Source organism: Strigops habroptila, chromosome 8, assembly GCF_004027225.2.
Source record: "Strigops habroptila isolate Jane chromosome 8, bStrHab1.2.pri, whole genome shotgun sequence".
Taxonomy (NCBI): domain Eukaryota; kingdom Metazoa; phylum Chordata; class Aves; order Psittaciformes; family Psittacidae; genus Strigops; species Strigops habroptila.
In genome coordinates, this window is record NC_044284.2 from 30,020,583 (window position 1) to 30,040,507 (window position 19,925).

A 19,925-nucleotide genomic window follows, 5' to 3' on the forward strand; every position below is an offset into this window, starting at 1 on the left:
AGCGGCCCGCCTGACAGCTCCCCGCCAGCTCCCCGGCCTCCTCCCTGCGCTCCCGCCCGGCTCCTTCCCTCTGTCTGCTCTGGCTGCTCTCACTCCCCGCCCCGCTGCCGCTCCGGCGCCTCGCCGTGCCCCGGGGAGCTCCCGGCCCCGCGCGCCCCCTGGGGCTGTAACGGCGGCCGGGGCTGCGTGTGGCGCGGGTGGGCTGAGGGGCGGCGGCGGGAGGGCGCGCTGAGGGTGGCAGGAGAAACTCCTTTATTTCACGTTCTGTGGTTTTTATGTTTCTCTCTCTTCCTGCCGGCGGGGGCCGCGCCGGGCCGCGGGTGGGGAGGGTTTCCCGGCGCTGAGGCGGCAGCAGGCGGGGGGAGGGCGGCCGCTCCCGCCGCTGCCCCAGACAGTGGGCGGGGCTGCGGCGGCGGGAGGGGGAGGGGGCGGCGCGCGCCGCCGGCGGTTCGTGCCCGCGCGCCGCCGCCGCCGCCGTCGTCTCGGTGGCTGTCTCCGCCGCCGCCGTCTCCGCAGTGAGGTCACGGGTGGGCGGTGCGTACGCGGCGCCTGCTCCGCTCCCCGGGCGTCGGAGCCCCGCCGCGACGGGTGAGGAGCCGGGGAGTTACCGGGGGGGGGGGGGGTGAGCGGGGGGAGAGAGGGGGCGCCGCCGGCCCCGCGGCGGGGGAGGGGTGGGAGCGCCTGAGGGGGATGGGGCTGCGCCGGGCGGAGGGAGCGGCGGCGGCGGCGGGCTGGGGGGAGAGGGGGTGCGGGCGGTGGAGCGCGGGGGTGGCGGGGAGAGCGGCCGGGCAGGGAGCGAGGCGGCGGAGCGGCGCGGGCTGTGCCCCCGGGGAGCCGGGCACAGCGGAGCGGCGAGACCGGCGGGCGCGGGAGGGGGAGGGGGAGAGCCCTGCCCGGAGCGGTGCCGGCGGGGCTGAGGTGAGTCACGGCGCGGGAGGGTGCGAGCGGCGGGATGCGGCGTCCCGGGCCCTTCCGGGAAGGGGCTGCGGGGCGAGGGGCCGGTCCCCGGGCGGAGGGAAGGGATGGAGAACGGCTCTCGTCGCGCCGGAGCCCCCGTCCTTGCAGAGTGTGCGCGCCGGGAGAGAGCCGCCCCGGTGCCGCCCCTCCGCCAGCCCGCCCGCGGCTCGCCCAGCGGCGAATGCGGCGCTCCGGGAGTTGTCTGCGGCTGGCGCCAGCTGCGCCGCTCCGCCGAGGTGGCGGTGGGGCTGGGGATCTCGAAGGAGAGCTCCCTGCGCGCTCGTGTCCCGCGATTAACTGAGAAACGTATCCCCCCCGCCCCGTTCGACCCAGCAAACTCGTGTTTTGGGGTGGCGTGTGCCTGACCTCTTCCCCTTTTCGCAGGCTGTCTGGAAGGACTGACAGACCTCTGCGTTAGCACCAGACATGCACTGAGCCGATGGCCTGGATCCTACCTCTGTTACTAATAACTTGGGGTGGGAAAATTGTGACACACACCAGTGACATCTGTGCGAAAGGTGACTCTCGAGGGACGTTCAATTTTTGCCGAGGATCTGGACCATCCTTTAATTTGTGGATTTATTTGTGAACTGCCATAGTAACTCTCGTGGCAGCAGTGAAATCATGAAGTTGGCAGCGCAATAAAGCGAACCCTTAAGGTTGTGTTTGATCTCCAGGAGCGGAAAGTGCCGAATAAAATTTTCATACAACTTAAACTATGGTTTGGATCAGCTGCGTTAAGATCGGCGTTCTTTGAACTGAGACCATTTTTCTATTTTAATATTTAAACAGGGACATACTTGAAAAGACAGTATATTTTTTAAAGGAAAAAAAAGATCAAGGATGCACACTTGCGTCAACACTTCGTTTTTTACTAAATTGCTGTACTAGACTACTGCGTGAAACAGTGGGTAGGGTATGAAGGGAAGCTTTTGTATACTAATTGCAGTGGGGTTTTTATATTAGAAAATTGAACAAATAACTGTAAAAAAAAAATTGCGCAACCCTCCATTATTGATTTTATGGTACTATGTGCAAAATGTGTTACAGGTTAGCATTGGAGGTTGAAGAAGTAACCTTTTACTGAAAGGAGTGCAAAACTTGGTGTACCTGAGCTTGGTAATCAAGAGCACTTGACTTTGGTTTTATTTTTTTTTTTATGAACAAGCAGGAAAATGCACATTCAAGACTTTAATTAAAGTTCTGGTGTTTAGCAATGGAAAGCCCGCAAATAAACTTCCCTCTAGGTCTAGTTTCAGACCAAAAAAGGAGTGGGATCCAAGAGGATGGGAGCCCTCCGTTAAAAAAAGCAATGACAGAGATGCATGTAAATAGCAAAGTTGAAGTCGTAATGAATAAACTGCCAACCATAAAGAAGGAAAACTTGGACGAATATGACGAAACTCCTGTGGAGGCTGATGGGGAAACTGCCAAGCCAAACAGTACTTCGCTTTCTGAGCCTTTGAATTTAAATCCAGGTTTGAAACACACATTGGCACAGTTCCACCTCAGCAGCCAGAGTTCGCTGGGTGGACCGGCAGCCTTTTCAGCTCGTTATTCCCAGGAAAGTATGTCACCCACTGTCTTCTTGCCTCTCCCGTCGCCGCAGATACTCTCTGGTCCGCTGCTCATTCCTCCGGACAGCTCCACAGAACTCACCCAGACTGTTCTGGAGGGGGAATCCATCTCTTGTTTTAAAGTCGGAGGAGAAAAAAGACTTTGCCTGCCTCAAGTGTTGAATTCAGTTCTCCGAGACTTTTCACTGCAACAGATCAACACGGTGTGTGATGAACTGTATATATACTGCTCAAGGTGCACTTCTGACCAGCTTCATATCTTGAAGGTTTTGGGAATTCTTCCATTTAATGCTCCGTCCTGTGGGCTAATTACGCTGACCGATGCTCAGAGACTATGCAATGCTTTGCTGCGTCCTCGCACTTTTCCACAAAATGGCAGTTTTCTCCCTGGTAAGAACACCTTGGCCCAGCTGAAAGAGACTGGCAGTGCCTTTGAAGTAGAGCATGAATGCCTGGGCAAGTGCCAGGGGTTGTTTGCACCTCAGTTCTACCTTGCACCGGATGATCCATGTATCCAGTGTTTGGAGTGCTACGGGATGTTCTCACCCCAGACGTTTGTGATGCATTCGCACAGATCCCCGGACAAGAGGACCTGCCACTGGGGATTTGAATCGTCCAAGTGGCACTGCTACCTGCATATTAACCAAAAATACTTGGGAACGTCAGAGGAGCGGGAACTAAAGCATCTCTTGGAGGAAATGAAGGAGAAATTCAGTGAGAAAAATCAGAAGAGAACTCGGTCCAAAGTAAGTTCACCTACTCTTGTAAAACTCCCAAATCTCTTTTTGCTCACACGTAAATACTTGTTTTGGAAGCACGTTGCTTGCCTTTTGTAAGTGGGAATGCTTGTCAAATCAAGCCTAAGCTAAATTTGTGGGAGAGCTTCACCATGGAAATACATTTCTCATTAAAAGGTGTGGTAATTTCTTTCCTTTTTGGGCTGCAAGTAACTTCATTTGAGCTGGTTTGGCTTTGTTGGTTCTTGTTGTGTTTCAAGGTACGCGGTCTCTGGAAAATTCAGAGCTATTGTGGAAATTTTCATTCTCCCATTTGACCTTTGAGTGTGCTTTATGCAGTGTGTGTTGCAGCAGCTGAGCAAAGCAGAAAAGAGCTTGAAAATCAAGTATTAGGAACTAGTTGTACATTTGTTATTTTTACTCCAGACACATATGGTGTATGGCGACCTGGCTTGCTAGCCACCCATCTCATGACTACGAGCAGGGTAATGGTGCATTGCTAAGTTGCTATTTAGAAGCCCAAAGTCTGCTTGTTCAGCAATAGCTTTCTGTTTAAACCAGTTGTACAGAGAAATAGGCCCAAAAGAGGGGGTTTTAAGCAGCCCAAGTAATGAGCTGTAGGCCGGTATCTTGACAATGGTTAATAATAGATGTCATGTTTTTTCCTAAAATACTGCTGCAAGTCTATGCTGTGGTTCAAAAATACCGCATTTCTCTTAGAGAGCTTCTACTTTAAATAATAAGCACCAGATAAATGTTGAACATCATAGATGTTTCCATTCATAGAAGGTACAATTTTTTGGGTATAATCTGAATGTAAAAGGTTTTTAAGTGGTTCTTGCCCCATGACTGAGCTTCTTTTCAGTGTGTTTGGCATTTATATGTCTGCTTGATGGCTACTGATTTGATTATATATGAGTTTTGCCTGCATGATGTTTTGTGGTGGATTTTGAAATAGCAGCAAGAGCAGTCCAGATGGCTGAGCCCAAAAGGGTGTGCTGTAAGTTTATGCCTTTCAGGGTATACCTCTGAAAAGTTAGTACTGCAGGAAGACTTACTGTAGTAACAGGTATTTTTACAGTTGTGCCAGTCCACAGTAAAGGATTTCAGCAGAAAATTTCTATCCAAGTTGGCAGTACGGCATGCTTCCACATGCTGAATTAGTTGAAGGTGCAGGTAAGTTCATAGCAAGGAGACTTTGCTTTTCATCTGATAAAGGCACGACAGTCTTTATCCTTGCAGTGCCAGTGTAGGTATTAAACTCTAGTATGGTGGATGCATCAGTGGAAATAGATTTCCATATTCATACTTAGAATCCCACTTCCCTTTTCACGGTAGCAGATTTCAGACTGCCAGATCTCTTGGTTTCATGTGTACAGGTGGAAAAAACCAGCTGAAATTGGCAGCAGCAGTGCTTTGGACTGGACTGGTGCAAATGAAAGACACAAACTTGCTGGAGTCTTCTGTTGCAGATGTGTGTAGTTCTTTCTTACAAAGCAGCATATGAAATCAGAATGAGAGAGAAACTGTGGAAACTTGAACAGAGATGAAATGGTGGGAGAGGGTTTTTTGGTTTTTTCCCCCTCGTTTTGTGAATATTCATCTGGAAAGTACAAAAGAGCAGAAGAGTTTAATAGAGTAGTGTAGGAGCACAGCCTCTGTTTTCTTGTCCTGGAGCAGCTTGGGCTGCTTCTGTCAGCTTTCCTTTCCCTCATTTCTGTGGTGTGTGAGAGGTACTAGGTGCAATGTGTAGGCATTCCCTTTTCTTACACTCCTAGGGAAGTCTATTTGCAGGATGTGCCATTTGCTATTCTGTCACCTTTTTACCACCTTCGCTGAGGCAGTCCTCTGAAGGGCCACTGTATCTTTGAGGTTATGATGGATGTGGCTCAGGAAGAACCGTTGCCCTTGGCTATGTCTTTGTCCATATAGTAATAATAAATTATCAGTGAAGTCCCACAGTCTGTGGAGCATCCTAAATCTGTGCCTTGCCTTTCTCCTTAGCGTTTCACTGAGTTTATTCACCTCACAGTGCAAATACACTTTTGCTTTCAGTGTTTTAAGAGCAGACAATGTACTCTCCAGGTTAACTCATTTCTGTTCTTTGTGCTAATAAGAAGGCTGTAAGCTGTATATTAGATTGGCACCGAGCTTCTCATTTTCTGTTGAGTTCTAGACTGCAGTGAAATATCCACCTGCTCCTGATGGAACAGCTGCCACTGTCGCTGCTGATGTCTGCGCTGTCAGATCTTCATTCTCCTTTACTTTGTGACAGTTTCTGATAATCACTGTACTAAAACTTTGTCTTGTTTCTCAGACTAATTCCTTGAGTTGGTCACTGTGCATGGGGAAAAGTTCTCAATGTGGAGAGTTAACATTTCTTCTGAGCACTTTTATAAATCCCATCTCTGCTAATACTACTGGCTTAATGATTAGCTGAAACCACTACTTACCTTTTTTCCTGAAAGAACAGGTTTGTTCAGCTAGCTTAGAAGAAAATAAAGTTTTTTTTCATGTAGCCCTTTAAGAGAGTTTGGGTAGAAGTCATTCGATTCAACTTGGTTATATTCTGTTTACAGAATTCTTTAAGAGCATCTGCACTAAACAGATTGTTAGATAATATAATATACCTGTATATATTGAAGTAGATCCTTTATTTTATTAACCAGGATGATGGGGGAAGAATAGACTTAGAAAAAGACTTCGTGTTTATTTATGCTTACCTTTCATTTTCTTTCCTAAGTAAAAAATTGACTGCATGTTATGAAATTCATTTACAAAACGCATACTAATGGTAGACGGTAAAGTTAGTTTCCGTTTGAAATAGGTGGGAATGCAAAAATCTGACCAAATAACTTGAAAATAGCAATTACCCAATAGATAGTTTCAAATGTAAATGTATAAACACATTAAAATGTGAGTCCTAAAACATGGACAAGATGTGGTTCAGAAGTAAAAATTGGATTACTGTATACTAAATGCAGGATAAGTAGAATATGCGTACATTATTTCAATTATTAGAACGATCTGAATAAGCAGAAAAACTTGACAAGTGTCAGGATGAGTCATTTTTCTAGAGATTATTAATTTTATTTCAAATCTTTGTTACTTAAAGGCTTGATTATGAATTTACTGTTTTGGAGCTTAACTTCCTGGTGCCCTCCCTCTTCTCTGTCCGTGTTGGAACCCATTTGAGGAACTGCAGGGGTGGAGTTAAATTTCGGTTTCATTGCTAGAGCTCAATTTAGTGGGCTGGAAGTTTCAACCAGAGTGTTGTAGACGTGATTTGGTCTCTCCTATGGTCAAGTGGGGCTTGGGTCTGCAGACCTTGGTACAAGCCACAGCTCTGTAACTGGGAGCTCTCTTGCCTGCCAGAGATGAAGTTCTGTGACAGTTTATTTCAGTGTGCATAAATACAAAGTTTTCTGATAACGTATCTTTGGTACAATAAGGGGTTTTGTTGTTGTTGTTGGGGTTTTTTGTTGGGTTTATTTTTTAGCTTTATAGGCTGCTTCTTTTTATTTTTTTCTTTTTTTTTTTTTTTTTTAATTGACCAGCTTTCCAGAAGTCCTGGTTTTGGCTGGAATGGTGTTAACTGTCTTTTTAGCAGCCTGTATGGTGCTGTGCTTCAGATTTGTGACCAAAGAGATACTCTCTATTAAACTGTCTTTATCTTGACCTAGGAGCTTTCTTGACTTTGTGAGGGAGCGGCTGCATGGGTGCTTAGCTGCTGGCTGGGGTCAACCAACCACACCTTAGTCCAAAACCCGCTTCCCAAGGCTATTTTAATACAATAAAATTAAGAACCAATTTCTTAGCTATGAGTCTCGTTTAAGTATATGACGAAACACCTTTCACTTGAAATTAAGGGTAACTTTGCAGTAGGGCACAGGGTATCACTAGTAACTTTGTTTAAAGAGTAATTCAAAGAATATTTCTTGAGACAAACAGAACAAGAAGTGTTATCCAAATATGAAATGCACAGAAGTTTTTTAAGATCATGTATTGTGGTACACCTGAATTAATTTGTTTGTTACTGCAAAGGGAATGGAGTCCTCATGTTACTGCAGCAGCTTTGCCCAGTTCTGTAATAAGAATTTGAGACAACTGAAGAAAGTTCTGTCTCTGGAACACCAGTAATTCTTCCATTTTATTCACAGGTTTCATCTTGTAATAATGTATCTGGCAGGTGTTTACTATGATGTGGATATGTTATTGCAAAAGGCTCCTACCACCGTTTGGGAATCCTAATTTCTGCTTTCTGTTTCTCCCAAACATTTTTAGCATGCCCCTGGCAGAGTTCTGGAAACTCAGCAGGGCTTTTATATAGGTTTGTAAAGAGATTTTCTTTTCGTTTTGTTGCTACTTTGCCCATCATGGGAAACTGGAGATCGAAGAAGCTTCAGTGGCTTGAGTTACCCTGCATCTCTGCCAAAGGTCCTTCATTTTCCGGTACCCCAAATCTGTAGTGTGCATGTATTCATGATCTAAATGCCATTCCACTGAGGAACGTTTATGAAAATGTAGGTAACATATACCCATCTTCCAATTACCAATTTATTTACTTTTCTTTAGGCAGATTCACAGCAGACCCTGGAATTATCCCAGTGGTATCCAGTTATAAAGCAAGAAGCAGAAACTGATCCTCAGCCACCCTCCTTTTTCCATCCCAGGTAACTGAATTTCCTGTGTAGAACTATAAGCAGTGTATGGACAAGTATTTAAATACTTGTGGGTATTTAAAGATAATTCAAACTGGAAAAAAAAAAAATGTACTTGCCTCCTGAGTTGTTAGGAAAACTGTAAGGGGTTTCGCAGGAAGAACTGAACCCTAACTTTTTATGCATTTCTTAGTGTAAATATTAATGATCTGCTTATGAGGGGGTTTGGTACAGGACTCAAGCAGTGATCTGTGAGTGTTCTTCAGTAGGCAATACAATTGAAATTAGTTACAATTTCCCTTTTCAGAATAGAAATGGCAGACGGTAATTTTTGATCTTTCGTATTATAATACAATGCATGCATGTGGAAAGGTGCATAGGGCCTATTTACCATGAGTGCAACTTAATTACTTTTCAAAAAAAGACTTATAAAAGGTGTTTGAAGGCTTTCTTCACGCTGGAACAATGGCTGTGGCTGAATTGTCTGTTGATTAGTTTCCTGGTTTTAGAAACAAAGTGCATTTCCTTAACATAGTACACAGTTTGTCATCTGCATCAACGAGGGAACGGCTTTTCTTGACATAGCTCTTCCCCTCCTCCCTGTGTGGTTGTGCATTTACCATATATGGGTGAGATCAGACTCTTTTGGCTAGCAGCATGCATCAAAGCAACACACACACATCAAACCAGTTCCCACACAAACACGTGAATGGTGGAACTTCTGTCATGGTCCTTTAGTTTGCTCTTTCTGTCGGTGCCTTCCTTCAGAACTAGGAGAAAGGGAAGCGTTGAACACAGCAATGAGAGCTCAAGCATAGTGACACTGCCTTGGCACTAACCTTAGCACATTCGGCATTCTTTTCCCTCTGTACTAGATAAAAATTAGTAGCTAGGTTAGGCTGGTACCAAAGGATGCTCCCAGGATTCCAGGAGCTGTGAAAATCCAGATGTATTGCTCAATGTATGTGGAAAAGAAGGTCCAGCCTTCTTTCAGGTCTCAAATAGCCCCAGCACTGTCAGTACACAACTTTGCTATTTAGAGTGTCATTCCTACTCCACTGATCACTTCCCCCATCCTCCATTGCTAATAGAAGGCTTATGAAAATGCTGGAGAGTCTGGACTCTCCAGACAGCAAATTTCACCCTTTGCATTTAAATGACGATTTCACATGATTTTCTATACAATTTTTTTTAATCAGCCATGTTTGGAAAATCCTCTTGTTTGATAGCCTCAAAACCTTATCTGGATAATCTACTCAGTAAAGATTAAGTGGACCGTTAGGATTTCCTTTTGCATAGGAGAAATTTAAAAGGGCATGCTTATTTTTCACTGAAGCTTTCACAGTTTGAAGTCATGTCAAGTTAAACTTACTGCTCTCTACCAGTCATAATTTATTATGTCTTACCTTTCGTTCTTAATTTTACTGTTTTACTCTTTCAGTTACTACCTTTATATGTGCGATAAAGTGGTTGCCCCAAATGTATCTCTTGCATCACAATATAAGGATGTCGCAAAAACAGCAGTCAAAGCTTCAGAAGTAATTAAATCCTCACCTGGACAGTCAGAGAGGAAGCACAGTAGTGGAAAGCACAAAAAAGCTGCCTGCTATCCAGACCTTTCTCTTGAAGAACAGGAAAAAATTGACTTGAAAACTGGTGTGGAGCAGCATAAACATTTAGGTGAGTACTGAAAATTTCTTTGAAGTCTTCTTTTTTTAGACCACATTATTTTGGGAAGCTCAACACCAGGCTATTATTTTGTGATGTCACTTCAGTTTTCCAAAAATTCTTTTGACCTTTTTATCATCTTCTGTTTTCTTGGCATTTTTTTCAGTCTGGAAGTTTAATTTTCAGTGACTATTACGCTGTGTTCTTCTTTTCTCTATAGATCCACCTGTGTCAACTCGTTCTTCAAGAGGTGGAAGATCTGAACGTGTTTCTTCCAAAATCACCCGAGACTCTAGCCGTGTTGAAGTAGGTAATGATGCACGAACCTTGTCCCCAACTCTCATGAAGGACATCAGTTGTGAAGATGACAAGGGAAGGATTATGGAAGAAGTAATGAAAACCTACATCAAACAGCAAGAAAAACTAAATACTATTTTGCAGAGAAAACAGCAGCTTCAAATGGTACAGTGCCAATCTGAGTGCATTTTGCTTCTTTGCTTTTGACGTCAGAAAACTGTTGTTAGCTGGCTGGTTTTGGATCAGTATCACAGATTACATTCATTTAAAAACACAAAACACGCAGATAATTTCCCCTCCAGCTTGAATCCAGACACCAAATCTTTAATGTCCCTTATGCTCATTAGATTTGAGTCCACTGATAATTGGTGTCTTTTCAGTTTGCAACTACAGTGTTTAAGCAGCTCTTTCTTTCATTTTATCCAAATGAAAACCGATAATTTCAAAATGTTTCCCAAGTATTTAAGTATTTTGGCAAATATAGCTTAACTCCTCTAAAATTTCTCAGTTTTCGGGATTTTAAAGATGCAGACATCGGTGTTCTAGGAATGATCTTATCGCTGGTCTGTATAAAAAAGAATACCACTTTCCTGTTTCTATTTGATAAGCCCTTGTTTTTAGGGAGATTTTGTTAGCCTTTCTTAATAATGGATGACACTAGAAGCTGGTGTTCATTTGTGATTTTTGCCTCTTTTTTGTTTTCTGAATTAAGGTAAACACTGTCTTTGCTTCTTACATTTATAGGCCAGACCTAATCCTCTAGAGCTGCTACTTTTAAGTTGTTCTGCTGTTGGAGGTAAAACTTGTAAATAAGTATTAAAAAAAAAAAAAAAAAAAAAGACTTAAAAAAAAAAAATCAAACCCAAAATGCTAATGGAAAAATCTTACATCTTCGAAGTACATTTTAGTAAATCAGTGCTGCTGCTTTCTGAGGTTCATTGTTGGAAGTTGTGAGTCTGTTTTTGGAAGTCCTGTGTATAAATGATTTCTTAAAAATTAAATGCTTGCTACAGAATTCCAGGCTGTCATTAGGGAATACATACTATTATCAGTTTATTGTTATCAGTAGATAAATGTGCCCTTTTTGGCCTCATCATTTACAGATACACATTTAAATGCAGCTTTTTACTTTTCTGATCTTAGGACCAAGGTGTATATGATCCTGGTTTTTCTTGACAGGAAGTGGAAATGTTAAACAACTCTAAATCTATGAAGGAACTAACTGAAGAGCAGCAGAATTTACAAAAAGAACTTGAATGTCTGCAAACAGAGCATGCTCAAAGAATGGAAGAATTTTATTTTGAGCAGAGAGACTTGGAGAAGAAACTGGACCAAGTGATGAAGCAAAAGTGTAGCTGCGACTCCAATTTAGAAAAAGACAAAGAAGCTGAATATGCAGCACAGGTGAGAAGGGAAAGTTTGTTTCAAACAGAATGACATTTAACGTATCAAGAAATTGTGAAGCTGTTGCTCAGCCACCTTCAGGTTTCATCTTCTCTGTGTGTTCTGACACCATAGATGAACACCAAAACAGGTCACGGTGACAGCAGTGTTTATTTCCCTGTTCGTTGACTGAAACTGAGGTAGAATGCAGCTTGCAGAAACACATGATGTTATTGACAAAATATTCATCTTTAACATCAGGTCTGTTACCTCCTTATTTAAAACAAATTGTGTTTTTAATGTGTATAGGCTTGCCCGTGTTATAGAATTAACCATTCTCATTTTAGTTACAGAAGTAAGCTATTTATTTTTTTCTTCCTTGTATGTTAAAAAAAATTCCAAACCTCTCAACCACCTTTTTGTCAGATTAGTAGCATACCTTGGTGCTCTTTCGTGGTATAATCTGCACTATCTGTCTATCTGATAGGACCCCATCTGTGCTCTATCAAAGCATTTGGGCAAAAGTTCTCTTGGAAATGAAATTTTACACTTTTTGTTTCTCTTTCCTGCCTCTTGGGTTTGTATGTCAAAAGCTGTGGAGATTTTGTGTTCTCTTTCACTTTCTTTTTAACTTTTATTACTGTTTCTTTATGTTGGAGGTTATTCATGCCATTCCAATGGGAAAAATGTAGTTAATGCCCAAGGGAGGCTTCGAACGCCCCTTTTCAAAATCAGTCACAATTATGATTAGATGTATAGATGTATAGTGATGTATTTTGTACCATATCAAAGAAAAAGAGTTTTCACAGCTTTTCAAAAGTAAACAAAACTAAAACTAAAGCTCAGTAAAGCTTTGTGGTCATTTGATTGTAGCTTTGTGTATTTCCTGTTCTTACTGTCTCAAACTAAGAAACAGGCAGTACTTGAGAGGCAGGTTTTGGTATTTTTGGGGAGTAGGGCAGAGACTAGCATCATAAATCCTTCTCATGAATTTAATTTGATGACATCCCACTCCACAGATTCCTGGCCTTGCTGCCAGAAATAATCCTCTCTGACTAAGGCCTGATTTACTAAACATCTGGTACAAGCCCTGTTACTGCAAGTAGCAACATGTTCTAATTTATGAAGATAATCATGTATAGCATGTTTTATATGGCTTACGTAGCTTGCTTTCTTCAGAGGGTAAAAACCATACGTTGTCCCCCAAGGAGATTGGTTGATTGTTTCTTTTGAAGTTAGACTTGAAAACTAAATGTGTTCTTTTCAAGAAAGTTTACTCTGTTATTACCTGTGTGGTAGAGCTATTTGCAACATATAATTTGAACCTTTTTCTCTGTTTATCACATCTTACAATAGATTTTGGACACTAGGTTCCAAGCAGTTGTCAAAAGTACCCAAGTTAAACAGAGGTCCTGACAACAGGCAACTTCCCCAAGCTGTGTGTGCAGCATTTAAAAAAAGCTTTAATCTAATGTCTTCTTGAAGCAGCTGCCCAGGCTGCCTTTTCTGTCTGAGAACTGTGGACTGGGAGGAACCCTGTTCTACATTAAACAAAATGAGTAATTGGGGGTTTGCAACTTGCTTAAATGTCTGTTCTTCTTTCTAGGCCTGTCTGAAGATGCACTAAGTGTCTTCTCCCGTTTTTTGACTTCTTTAATGAATTGTCTAGTTTAATTGTTGCTTTGCTCTGTCAATCGGAATAGTGTAACCACAACTGAAACCTTTCCTTAGAGCTGGAAATCGAAACTCAACCAGAGACGTGCTTATGTACATGTTGCAACATGCAGGCAGTGGGCATTATTGTACTGCGACAGTTTATTTCATCAGAGTAGTGGAGTCAAAAGACTTGCATTAATATCTAATAACTGCTTAAATATTTCTGGTTATATGAAGAACCATTTAAATATTTGTGATGATACAGGTGGAGGGGAAGGCTGCTGAATGTGATGTTTCTTTAAAATCAGCACAGCAGTTCCTTTGCCCAGCACATTTTACAGCAGCTGGTGAACACCAGTGATCCTGTGCACTCATGCTTCTTTCATTCTCCTGAGCTTAGTGATGATTTAGATCCGATAGATACCTATCATTATAAAGGCAGATGATTTTTTTTTAGATTCAGTGAGGCTTTTTTTAAAGAATAACCCCTTAAATCAATGGTAGAGAAGATAGCTGGTTTCCAGTCTCCTCCCTGTTTAAGTACCGGCAGTATATGGATAAGCAATTTGACGGTAACTTTCCCATGCTTGAAAAATTCATCAGTCATTTCCAGACCTCACTGTAAATAAGTTCTGACGCCACTCTAGCAAGTTCAAGTTTTACTGTACTCCAAAGATGAAAAATAATTCGTGTTTAAACACAAAACATTAAAAAAAAAAAATAATTGGGTGGACTCATATTCGAACACACATATAAATGCACAAGCGTTATGTTCAAGGTTATCTGAATGTCATTTATGGTAAGTCTGTTTCATTTATCCTAAAGGGTGTCAAAACAGTGTTGGTGGTTTTGTTTGTTCTAGAAATGCATTCAGGCTTTGAAATTAAGGAGTAATACTTTGTCAGGTAGGAGAAATGAAGCTGATAAATGGAAAAGTGCTCTTTATTCTGGGATTTGTGAAACATCTGATTCAGGCGTAATGACAATCTTCCTAACAGATTGTATGTATTATTGACATGGTCTAGTGTGACAGTTAATATAACTACAATTTATGTGATGTTTATGCAGCTTTGCATACTGATGTCATTTGCTAATGGTGTAGTAGGTAACTGCATGACTCTTAATAGCAGTAGAAGAGGAGCTGATAAACAACTGGTGAATGAAGTCCTTTCATCTGATGCATACGATAGTCATCAGTGGTGTCTTGAAGTGAATAGTTCACGTTACAAAGAAGTTTGCTAAAATTTGCTCTGCCTCTCTTTGTCTCTTTTACAGCTAGCAGAATTGAGACAGAGACTGGATCATGCAGAGGCAGATAGACAAGAGCTTCAGGATGAACTGAGACAAGAACGAGAGGCAAGAGAAAAGTTAGAGATGATGATAAAGGAGTTGAAGCTGCAGATCTTGAAATCTTCAAAAAATGGGAAAGGAAAATAGAAATTGAAAGAGGAAGCTTGACCGCGTCCTTCAAACAGGGTGTTTTGGTTTTTAATGAATTATGAGTAGTTTCTGTGTGATGAGAAGTATTCTCTGCAGATTTCTATTTCCCAGACAAGTCCAGATGAAGATATACATATATATAAAGAAATATAGATAGGTATACATTTTTAGATTTTCCTAACCGATGAAAATCTGCATTTATTTGTACTGGTGTTTTTCTCAAACAATGAAAAATGCAAAACTCTTGATTTAGAGTGACCAGTTCTGTATATTTCTAATGCAGTCTTGAGGACTCTATACCTTTTAATATTGTCTGTTAAAATATATGTGATGATCTTTTATTTTGCTATCAATTGCACATCCAGCTATAAAAGTACATTTAAAACATTCTAAATTCTTCAAGGACAAAAATAGTTTGGGTTTCAGTGTGAATTACGCATTCTTGAACTGGGGAAAGTAAAGGCAGCTTTCCATCTGTAAGGTAATACGCAAAATTTCCACAGTGACAGATGTTTAACAGCATGAGTTTTCCCCATAATTTCATTGTGTGAAGTCAGGCTGATCTTTTTAGTTCTTTCTATTTAACAACTCATTATTAACAATCTAAAAAATTTTAGAGCCAGCGTTTGCTTGCCGTGCTGGAAGAAGAAAACATTAGGGTGTTTTTGTAAATGAAAAAATATACAGTTATAATGGAATCTTTGGAAATTAAAAACTCACTTTTTTTTTTCTTCTATATAGTAGGTATGAAAGCATCGTTAATAAAAAGCTTAGAGGTGGGGTTTTTCCTTCTAGAGACTGAGGAAGCTTGACTTAACTGGTTTTCAGATAGTAAAGCTTTCAACAAAAGTAATATTTATTAAAAAATATGTATTAGTTTCTCTCGTACCATAAGCCTCCACACTTTGAGCTTCTTGCCAACTGGTGGATTTTTCTTCCATTACATAGAACAGGCCTTAACTGACATTGCGATACTAGCTTAAAAAATAAACTTCTGAGATATGGCACTTTGAAAATCATTTTGATAGTCTCTGTATTTGAATGGCATGGTAGTGTTACCATGAATTAAGAAATTCAGCATGTTTGTTAAGCTATAACATTTGAAAGTGTGTGATTGTACAGAATTACTGTTTTATGTATATATAATGTTTAAGTACTTCAGAAGTCTGGTTCCTAGTGGATTAAACGCATGACTACAAAGTTGGACGAAGAAATACTTTTTGCACTTCTCTCCAAAAAGTTTGATACAGCTGACGGATGTTAGCTGATTTATGTCAGTGATTGATTAGGAATATTTTAGTAATTCTAGCATTTCACTGTGTAATTTTAACCTGTGCTTTAGCTTCTGTTTTTGAGGTACTTAGGTTTATTAGTCTCTTAATAATTCAGTTAATTTGGGATGAAACCACTAGTAAAAGCCTACATTGATATTTTTTTCTTTTTTTTTTTCAATATTTTAATCTCCCAACTAGTAAAACTGAAAACTTTTGAGTTCTCTTTTGTTTCTCTTTCAGTGGTATGACAGGACTGAATATCACAGAGAAAGACAAAATTGCACAATTCTTTAAAGTGGACGAGAAATGAGGTGGTAAATTAAATGCCGTGGAGTCAGAGAATGATTCTTTTGTAGCTGTGTACAATTTTGTTTCTGAACTGTGTCATATTTACACTGATGATTAAAATAGGTTAGATGGAAAAAAACCCCAAACCATTTTCTTTGTCATTGTTGATCAGAAACGATTACAGTTTTCCCTTCATCTCTAAATTTTTGCTTAAAAAAAGAAAAAAGTGAAAAAGCCCGTGTTTGCAGCGTGGTTTGGCAGGAAAGGTGCTGGCTATAGATGATTGTGGTCGTGTATGCACCGCTTGCTTTAAAAACACAATGTTTTAGTGTAACAACCACCAAAACCGTGGCTATAGGGAGGGAGAGTAGGCAAGAATGGTGATAAAAGTGTGATTGTTAGGGAATGGAGCTTGAAGTAGTCCAACTTGATTGACCGAACCTATGTTGGATTAGTTAGATGGGCAAGAAAGAAAATGCTGTCCTGGGAAACAGAAAAATTTCAGCTGGGTGTTACTTAAGGATCAAAAGAGAGTATTTCTAGTTGCTTTAGCAGTGTTTTGAACCAGACTTGTTTGATTGTCGGTGTAGGTAAGGCCGTACAGACTTGTTTAATACAGCTGCAGTAACTAAATTACCACAGTATTTATATCTTAGCTGTTGAATTTATGGACTCCTCATGGGATTATTATATTAGAATACTGTATATTCTGTTTCCATTTAGGTCTTGTCTATGTTATGTGACTTCTGCTCAAATTTCCCCTTTTGCTGCTGGTTTATTTTCAGCAGCAGCAATTGCGGCAGAGTGCTAGTGTAGCCTGGGCTCCTCTGCCTCAACCAGCTGTTAACTGGCTTATGTTGTAGACTATTACAATGCTGGTGGCCATGGTTTGTACTAACATTTTCACTGTTTCAAGAACTTAAGCAGCTATATGAATTTTTAGCAATTCCAGCTGCAGATAAGTCCTCCTAATCATTTTAAAACATCTGGCTGAAAAAGCTGATAGAACATTTATTAAAATGACTTTAAAAGTAGCTTTGTAAATACTCCATTTAGTTCATCTGAAGTTAGAATGCATTTTAAATTATTGTAATCCTCTTAAAATTCTTAAATATTACTTTCAGGCTCTTTAGCATAAGGAATTTTCATATGTGTAGACTTAATTTTATACTGATTTTAATTAATAATGTATACATAAATGTGCCATAGATTTTGTGTGTTCACAGCCTTTGAAAGATAGTTTTTTAGTAAAGTGTAAATAATGCTGTATCAGTTCTAGAACAAAAATGTTGACCTTTTTCCACTACCTTATGCTAGTTATATTGAATGGTTTATTTTACAGCCTAATATAGGAACTTGGAATGCACATTTAAGGACCCTCGTTTAAGTGCACACTTAATGGTAGAAACTAATTCTGTCATTAGGTACTCACTTCTAGTCATAGCATGCTCATTTTCTGTATTAATACTTGTTCTGTCTTCAGTTATTGCTTGCTGATCTTTCAGGCAGGAAGTAATTTTCCTGGATAGTTGTGATGTGAAGCCTATAGGAAAAAATCCTAAAATTGTCCATCGTCTTGAAAGTTGCATTATTGAACACCCAGGCTGAGATCAAAGTTGCCTAGTGTACCTTCTGGAACAAAGTAAGTAGGATTCAAGGTGAATAGCTAGTTTCCTCTTATATTTCTTTTAAAAGAGAACTTTCACATTGCCTTGTGTGCTTCAATCAACAAGAAAACGTGAGAGCTTAAAGAGTAAAACTCTTGTAATTTTGGCGGTCTGAAAGCACCCTCTTTTGCAGCGTAGTGATGTATCCCAAGAGAAAAGAGATTTTTATCTAAATCTCCAAACTTAGTCTGTGTTTTAGTTTTTGTAAAGAATATTGTTCAATTTGAGTATTTAGATAAATGTAGTTACGTTTCACATTCTTAAACTAATTTTATTCTATATTTAATATATTGATAGCTTAGGTGTAAAATCACTTGTATATAGCAAAGGCATAATGCAATTAGTGAAGTAGAAGAAGTTCAGTGGGAGCATAAAGCTACTGGTGGCCTGAAAGAATAAGTCTTGGCCCATATTTTAGAATTCACAATGTTTTCTTCATACACTCTTGTTTTCTGTTGGGGAGGGGATAGCTAGAATGTGTTATGAAATTTTTGGAAAAGTTTCCTAGTATTAGGTATGAAGTTGGCCTTGACACGCTGTCGTGGTCAGCTTCCCGGAGTTCACTTGTTTGTAGAGTATATATTTTGATTGTCAGTAAAGATAATGACTTTGTATTTTTTCTGCACTTAATTCATGTGATTGACCCACACAACAGTTTTCTATAATGTGGTGAAGTTGACAAAAGACATAATTACACCTACCTGTTAATCTGTGCTTGCAATGTGTCAGTAATTTTATTTAAACTGTCAGTAGTAAGCAGAAGAAAGCTGCAAATTTCAATTTTGTTTTTGCTCATTACATTGGCAGTGTGAGTATTCATCAGTTTTTGTTACAGAAAGTGTGTAGAATTTTCAATTTGTTGCATATTTCAAAAAGACATCCAATTTTTTTTATCTTTTGTGGTAGCAGTTACTGCTTACAACTTGCACGACCATTTTGTATTGTGTCTCCGTTACTTAGAAAATTGTGTTTTTTCAGGGTTAGTGGTTCAGTGGGAAAATGCTTGAAAAATGAGTTTTAAGCACTTCATCAAGCACAGCAAACAAATGGTATAAAATTTTGCTATTTGAAAATTGATTAAATGTAACAATATCAATTGATTTTTTTTTTTTTCTTCGAATATAGATACCTCACTTAAAGGAAAGCACAGCTGTATTGTATTTAAACTAATTCTAGGAAATAATAAAAAATTGGTCTAAAATACTTTGTTGCCATTATGTTGCTTTCTGTGATTGACAAAATCTGTTTTTGTGTTTTCATTCTCCTGAAAGTATTGATGTTGACACGCCAGTATATAATTATCTCAAATTACAGAAAGTAGCTGCAGAACAACAGTCTGTGTTAGCTCAAGGCAACAGGTTGGATGACTATTCTGAAACCGTAAAACAGTAAAAGCCTGTGAAAAACGATCCGTGCATTCAGCAATTTTTAATACTTTGCCAATGATGTACAGTCGTATTGTTAAAGAGTTGCTGTGGTTGCATTACATGACACACAAAACTGTCCTCTACCTCACGTGAGATTTAACAGATATTTTATATGGTTTTAGTAAACAAGATGCATCTATCTGGTCACTTAGTTTACAAATTTTGAATTATATTTATTGAAACATGACATACTGTGCTCTTAGCTTATACCTCAATTGTACTTTGTGCTGTTATCCATTTTCATGCCTTGTAAATACCTGTATAGATTGTGGATTCAAAAAACAAATAAAGAACTGTAATGTCAGAACACTTGTCTGTGATGTTTTTAAACACTGACTTCTAAACTTGACTTCTTGGAAGGTGTTTGACAACACAGACAGACTCTTCCTTGCTTTGAATACAGTAAATTAAACCCTCATTACACTGAAATTTGTTTGCAGAACTCCCGCTGCCTGCAGCAGGTCCCAGTTTTCTAAAGGGTATTTTTAGCAGAATCAACAAGACAATAGCCTGCCCTGTCCATCAGTCCATTGAAGAGTCCTAAAGCTCTTACGGCTCCACGAAGAGATTATTGAAACTAAGATTTCTGTGTATCTTAACATAGATTTGGTGTTTATACATGTGAGTATGACCACTTGCATATCTGGCTTGTACTCTGGTGCAGAGCTTTTGTTGTTGCTTGACTATTCCAGCAATGTTTGAGTTGTTCACACCTTTAATAGCTTAGTAATGAGCAAGATAAAAAAACACGCTTTACCAGATAAAATGCCAAGACTAGAAAGTTAAAATCAGAAATGAGAATTCTGCTGAATTGGCTGAAAAGGTACTTACTGCTGGTGGAAAACGTGCCCTACGGTGACTCTCAGGAGTTCTTAGTTTTTGTAAATTATGAT

General features: G+C 40.1%; 1 protein-coding gene across 1 annotated transcript; it reads left to right on the forward strand.

The window, feature by feature from the left end:
• The first annotated feature begins 403 nt into the window (after positions 1-403).
• SKIL (SKI like proto-oncogene) lies at positions 404-19,336 on the forward strand. The gene is made up of 7 exons (XM_030494414.1): positions 404-588; positions 1,342-3,280; positions 7,847-7,944; positions 9,374-9,612; positions 9,821-10,062; positions 11,077-11,301; positions 14,212-19,336. The coding sequence occupies exons 2-7, from the start codon at positions 2,174-2,176 to the stop codon at positions 14,371-14,373; spliced, it is 2,073 nt and encodes a 690-aa protein (XP_030350274.1). The 5' UTR covers positions 404-588; positions 1,342-2,173; the 3' UTR covers positions 14,374-19,336.
• The last annotated feature ends 589 nt before the right edge of the window (positions 19,337-19,925 follow it).